Source organism: Pseudopodoces humilis, chromosome 16, assembly GCF_049639895.1.
Source record: "Pseudopodoces humilis isolate 2021_Gansu_Grassland_sample_001 chromosome 16, ASM4963989v1, whole genome shotgun sequence".
Classification (NCBI taxonomy): Eukaryota; Metazoa; Chordata; class Aves; order Passeriformes; family Paridae; genus Pseudopodoces; species Pseudopodoces humilis.
The window spans coordinates 7,477,263-7,483,916 of NC_142215.1; the positions used below are offsets into that span (position 1 = coordinate 7,477,263).

Here is a 6,654-nt window from a genome sequence, read left to right on the forward strand (position 1 = left end):
AGCAGGAAGGCAGCTGCCTATTCCTCATGGATCCTTGTCCTCCACAGCCACTGTGCATCACAGACTCCAATCCAGAGGCAGCTAACACTAAAAGTTAGTAAGCTGTGAATATCCCTACTTACATCTCCCCAGAAACCCACCTTGTCCTGGCTGGTGTTGAGGAGGGTCTGTTTCCACCTGGACACACAGATAACCCTTCAGTGCTGCTCTTATCAGGGAGCAGATTCCAGCAATAAGAATTTGCTATAGCAAGGAGAAACTCAGAGGCTGAGCCTGTGACAGGAGTCTGGAGAGGAAAGCAAACCTTCTGGGTACCACAGCCCCAGGGAACCACACTCTTGGGAGAGGAAAGGATCACAACATGCGTTTTCAGAAGAGGTGGAGGGAGGAGAATTCAACAAGAGCAAAGAACTCCCACAGGAAGGCTTCATTTCCAAGTATAGATTTTAATATTTATTCAGTACAGGGCCAGTGAAGAGAACTGGGAAATAAGGCAAAGGCAAATTATCCTCCAGAGCCCAAGTGAACATCTCATACACACAGACCATGCAAAGCAGCAGCTGTGCTCCTCCCTGGAGCCACGTCCCATATCTTCTCCATCTGCTGGAACACAGACCACTGCTTTACAAGTCCAGGAGGAATCGATTGACTTTCCTCAGGTATTCCGTCTTCAGGTATTCTCCTAGCTCTTTCTTTGTGACCCACAGGTAATCTGCCTTCAGCTCTGCCTGGGACAAATCACTGCTTTGGAGGAAGGCTTTGAAGAAGAAGACTTTGGCTCCCATGTTATTCTCAGTTCTGATGGCCCTGGGGAATTTATACTTGTAAATCCCGTATGGTGCATTCCCCAGCACTTTGGCTTGAATGTGATCTCCTGCAAGAAGACAGGAATGCAAGAGAAAGACAGCAAGGCGTAAGAACACAGAGCAACAATAACTGCTTCCCTGTATAACAAAAACACAGCATAAACCATTCCTTGTAAGTGGTTCAGACTGACTGTTCCCTCTTTGGCAGAAATACTGACTACTGTGAAAAAACTGTGGTTTTTTTCTCATGAAAAAACAGTTCATTTGGAGACCAGGGAGTCCTCTCAGAGTGGGAGAGGAAGGAAGGGAAGGAGAGGGTATCCAGCTTTGCCAATCTTGAGTGAAAAGCAAGAACATATGCTTGCCATCATCACCCATCTGCCACAAAAGCTACTACAGGGCAACAAGAGGGAAAGACAAGCCCAAAACAATCCCAGACATTCAGGGGTGTATTGTGATACCCCAAAACCAAGCCACGATGGCCAGACATGGCACTGCTGCTGCTGGCAGGCAGAGATCCCAGCTCACAGTGTGCCAGCCCTTTGCCATGACATGCCTTTTCCCAGCAGATGGGAGAAGATTTCACTACAGCAGATGGCAAATATCCCTTAGACAGGGCACTGGAAGAAAACCACTGGGACAAACAAGAGGGAGAGTCAAGCTACACACCCAGAAATGTAGCCATGGCTCGCTCAGCTGTGCTCCGCAGTGTCTCTCCAGGCTGCCACTCCACTTGAGGCAGGAGCCACAGCTCCTGGTTACCAATTTTCTGTTTCACCAGAAGCATCAGGTTGCTGTCCAGCTTCCTGTTCAATGACGTTCGATCGTTGCTTTTATCAGCATCTGCCAAAAACCAACACATGCTGGAAACAAAGTCTCCTGGCAGTAGGCTCTGAACCCCTTGATTATCAACCCTCTATGCCTCACACACAATACACAAATGTGGATACATAGAATAAGACAAAAATCTAGACAGGGATGCTCTCAGTCACTCTGGAAGTCATTGAAGGAGTCAGCTGCTGTTTTCCTTTCCAGAAGGACTCTATACTAAGCAGCCTGGATCTCCACCTTCACAAAAATCAACAAGAGCACTAAGCAGAGCTTGGAAACCAAATGACCAAATACTTCTCTTGTCTGGAAACCACATTTATTTTCATCATTTTGCCCTGGTGAACACACATTTTTGCAGCATGGGAACACAGATTTCCCTACTAGGCAGTTAACTGCACATGTGCTGCCACAGAGTCAAGACTCTCTTTAAAACAAATGAAAAACAGACCCCAAAATGCCTTCCTTCTACTGACTTGCACTCTGGCAAACAATCTGAGAGTTCTCACCCACCATGAGGTCCAGGCTGTACCTGTTACCCGCGGGGCAGCTTTGAATTGCAGAAACTTCTGCTCCCACTTCTCCTCCAGGTCTTGAGCCATGATGACAGTTTTGCCACGTGCTTCATCCTCATCATACAAGCTTTCCCTCTTCCTCTTGAGCTGCTCCTCCTCCTCCAGCTTACGGATTTCATGATCTGAATAGCAGCTCTTCTCCAGCTCTATCTAGAATAGCAACATAAAGAATTCTTAAGCCACAAGCACTATAGGTATTAGCAAGCACAATTAAATAATTTCCAACTCAGCAGACGTAAGGCAATGGGAATTTCCCGAGGCTGAGCAGGGCGTCCCTGCTTGCAGCAGGAGCGTGTTACAGGCACATCAACACCACGGAGGAACTCCATGGGAACACCACCAACACCCACGAGATGAGGCGCAAATCGCATGCAGAGCGTTCGGGGAGCAACATCACCCACGGTGTGCGCAAGGCCACCAGCCCCTGATGTTCTCCCCTCATGCCTGAGGGCGCCATTTCCCCATCAACACCCCCAGGCAGACACACACACACGCACATCCCTCTACCTGCTCCATGAGCGCCACCATCTCTTCCTCCTCCTTCTCCAGAGGCTGCGTGATTCGGGGGAGCCTCAACAAGCACATCGCCCCAAAAAGCCTCCAGGGGCGCCGCGCGGCTACGCTACAAACCCCCCGAGCGCTGCCCGCCGCCCGCGGCCCCAGGCGCGCCGCCATGGCCCGCGCCCCACAATGCCCCGCCATGTCCCCTCCTCGCTCCCGTCGTGCTCCGCGCCCGCCGCTCCCCGCCGCGGGTCGGGGCCGCCGCCATGAACGCGGCCCTGGCGGTCGCCGGGCAACGCGTGCTGGGCTGGGGGTGAGCGGAGAGGGCGGGATGGGCTGTGGGGAGCGGGGGGACAGCGAGGGGACGGCGGGGAGGGTTCCCCTCGCTGCGGGGTGGCCGCTGGGGCCTCTGTCGCTCACCCCCTCGCTCACCGGCCGCTGTCTCCCTCAGGGGCCGCGCCGCCGCCCTGTGCCGCGGGCTCCGCACCGGCCCCCCGAGGCTGCGGGACGTGGCGGGGGCGGCTGCCAAGGAGACGGAGGAGCAGAGCGCGACCGAGCAGAGGTGAGAGCCGAGGCCAGGCCGCGCCGGGAGGGCGCTGCCATCTGCCGCTTGCTGCGAGGTTTTATCGCCTTCGGTGGGTTTTCAGCCGAGGGAGGGGAGGGAGCCACTTCACTCAATCAGAAACTCAGCTTGTGTTTTTCGGAGGCTTGATCCCTTCGTTCTTTATTTCGCGATTTGAAATGAAACTTCGTAATATTTAAAGAGCGAGGCCTGATAACTCTTGTTTTGCTCCTCAGCTCTTTAATCCTGCAGAGGAACTCTATGAGATGGGATGGCAAGGTTTATGAAGAGGTCCCGATAGCTCACATCAAAGCAACTTACAACAAGTAAGCAAATGAGCTGCTCCATTCCTGCTCTCGTGTGAAATGAAAGCTTAGAACCTGGGGTTTGGTCTGTCATCATTTTGATCTAAAGGCTCAAAGAAAGGCAGCCAGGGGAGTGGTGTTCATGGCTGTGAAAATTATACTGATTTAAACCTCTGTTCAGGGAGCATAACTGTCCTTGGAGTGTCTTAAAAGCAATGAGATTGTTTTTATGCATTTTGATTACATTCTGATATGAATAATCAGATGCTGATAGTTTTAACAGCAGGTTACTTATAGCCCACTGCTCTAGCACTGTTTCTGTACATGTGTTGAAAGAATTATCCTGTTCTTCATGAGAAACAGTCATGTTTCATCAATGATTCCTCCTGTGATTTGGTATGCTTAAGGCTCTTCCAAGTTCTAGAAGTGTTATGTGCAATTTTTTTTTAATAGAAGATATAAAATGCAGTGAGAGGTAGTTGTGAAAGGGCCGAGTGGGATCTGAAGTGTACTTAAATAAAGCACACCCTCTCCAGAAAGGTTCTGCCTGGGTCTGTAAGATGACCAGAAAGTCCCTGCTGGGTGGTCTCTGCAGTGGGTTTAAGTGGGATACTTTGGAAGGGAGACAGAAGCCCTGCAGTCAGCTATGCCTATGTAAGGTGAGTGAGAAACTGGAGAATAAAGATCTGTTCCAGTTTGCTTCTTCTTCCCTTTTCCCCTGTCCTTCTGCAGCACCCACATCCAGGTGGTCAGCTTTGACAACCGGCCATTTTCCCGCACATCCTGTGGCACAGAAGGCTTCCAGAACGCCAAGAAGGGCACTGCCATCGCAGCACAGACTGCAGCCATGGCAGCGGCAGTGGTGAGTCCCCAGCCGTGATTCCCACCTCCAGAGGGGAGCATTGACTGCCTGCCCCCATACCTGGGCACAGGCCTGGCTTGCAGGCAGCCCTCCAGAGCTGTTCTTTGGTGCTGGAGCAGCGTCCCAAGTTTCATTTGCACACAAAGTGTGTTTGAAAGAACTGTTAGAAATGCCCTGAGCGTGAGCTGAGCTGTGCAGGTTGTGATTGGAAATGTGTGATTGTAACTTGGAGCCTGTCCTTTCCTAACGCTGGTCTGCATAGGCTCCTCTTTTCCTAAGTAATGAACATTTCTCAGTCATTTGGGGAATGTAGCCCCTGAATCAGCAGCAGTTCAACTTTTGTACCAAAGGGGACTGAGAAGTAGCTGTAGTTACTGTCTGGATATTTCATACCTACACTGCCACAGAACTGAGCTCCAGCCAGGAGTTCCAGTCAGAGAAAGTGATGTTCTTGCACCTGTAGTTTCCAGCTGCATATGGTTTATTGTAACTCTAGAAAAAGCCATGTGGGCGTCCAGGTGGAAGAGATGAGGCTGGCTGTGCCACGGTCCTCATTACAGCAGAATGAGGCAAGGTTAAACTGAAAATCCTTATCCTAAATTAGGTGGAACTCACTCCAGCCTTTAATGCCAGAGGAGTTTGGTACCACTGCTGGCCAACAGCTTATTGTGGTTGCCTCAGAGGGATATAAGAACATCTTCACTATTAATCTGTGCTAGTTGGAGCCTGATAATAGCTGCGTAGCTGTGCTTGGAGAGATTTATTCTGTCACTGCTGAAGTAGTTAGTACGCTAATTGCACCAGAACACAATGAGAAAGAGAGCCAGAGGAGTTCCTTCCACGTGGTGGCAGCAGGGCTGTGCTGTACAGCAGTTCTTCATTTCCAATTTGCAAGCCCCTAGAATTTTTGCACTGGAGGTGCGGGCTCCTGCACAGCAAATCTAAAGCTTGCCTGCTCTTCTCATTTACCCTCCAGAAAGAATCCTCTGCTCACAGGGGAGAAGTCACCACATTAGAGAAACAGCTTAGAGTTAGTCCTTGTTAGTCCCTTGCCACTTCAGTCATGTATCCATGGATATGTCCTTTTCTGCTCTGGCTTCAGGTCACAGATAGTTTGATTTGAGAGCTTTCCCTGTGTGCAGAGCTGACAGTCTAGCACAGAAGTTCTCTGGAACTGCCATGGCCATACCCCAGCTTCCTTTGCTCCTAGTGTCTGCAATAATCCCCATATATGTCTTCTATATCTGTTACTACTTAGTCTCTATTTTTACTTAAATACTATTATGAAAATGAAAGACACCAGGGGAGCCAGAGTTTATGTCAGAGAGAACACTAACCAGTTGTTCTTTTCACAGAAAGCACGTGGGAAGGGTGTATTACACGTGAGAGTCATGGTGAAAGGACTGGGACCAGGACGCAAAGTAGGTGTTGGAGTTTCTTTTCCATACTTTATTTTCCCAGCTATCATGCATGTTTTCTAAACTCGGGCTGGTGTCACTTGGTTTTTCTGAAGCTGATAAAAAGGATTCCTCACCCAAGTGCCCAGTAAAGAATTTTTAGAGTAATTAGAATTTTAGAGTAATACCATTTTGTAGCTAGAATAAAAGCTGTATTTGGCACTTCTTATGGTTAAAGTAGGAAAATCAGTGGGAATGTTCAAGAAAAGACTAGAACAGTTAAGTTTAAACTTGGTTTTCTGATATGAATTACTTATTTTTAAGAATTACAAAATGAAAAGCATTGGAACATTGGAAGTTGGTTTTTAGATGGAGGACAAAACTGTTTTGCCCTGAATTTTTTCCCTTCTCTGCTGTTCTGTGTGTTGATAACTGTCACCTGCTGTCTCGTTGCAGGCTGCCATCAAGGGGCTGACGATGGGAGGTTTGGAGGTCATCTCCATCACCGACAACAGCCCGGTCCCCCACAACGGCTGCCGCCCACGGAAAGCCAGGAGAGTGTGAGGGGCAGAGCAAGGGACACACAGCTTTCAACATCAGTTCATCAGGGACTGAGTTGAGTGTTGCTTCTGTGACAGATACTGCAAGGCCACTCTCCCTGGAAATACTTGTTAAGGGAAGCTTGGAGAGACCATGCTGAGCCTTAAAAATGCAGGAGGTAGAAGCTGCTGGTGAAAGCAGGAATCCGTGTATTCCCTTAGTGGGAAGCCTCTTGTCTACAAAGTTTGTTGATTAAAATGTTGGTCTTTTGACAGCCA

General features: G+C 49.3%; 2 protein-coding genes across 2 annotated transcripts; one reads left to right on the forward strand and one right to left on the reverse strand.

Annotated features, from left to right (window-relative positions):
* Positions 1-426: 426 nt before the first annotated feature.
* Positions 427-2,926, reverse strand: MRPL46 (mitochondrial ribosomal protein L46). The gene is made up of 4 exons (XM_005521775.2): positions 2,717-2,926; positions 2,167-2,359; positions 1,476-1,649; positions 427-874 (listed from the first exon to the last, which is right to left on the reverse strand). Exons 1-4 carry the CDS (start codon positions 2,909-2,911, stop codon positions 624-626), a joined length of 813 nt encoding a protein of 270 aa, XP_005521832.2. The 5' UTR covers positions 2,912-2,926; the 3' UTR covers positions 427-623.
* Positions 2,927-2,928: 2 nt separating this feature from the next.
* Positions 2,929-6,654, forward strand: MRPS11 (mitochondrial ribosomal protein S11). Its single transcript, XM_005521587.3, has 6 exons — positions 2,929-3,023; positions 3,162-3,272; positions 3,509-3,598; positions 4,310-4,439; positions 5,795-5,860; positions 6,293-6,654. Exons 1-6 carry the CDS (start codon positions 2,977-2,979, stop codon positions 6,398-6,400), a joined length of 552 nt encoding a protein of 183 aa, XP_005521644.2. The 5' UTR covers positions 2,929-2,976; the 3' UTR covers positions 6,401-6,654.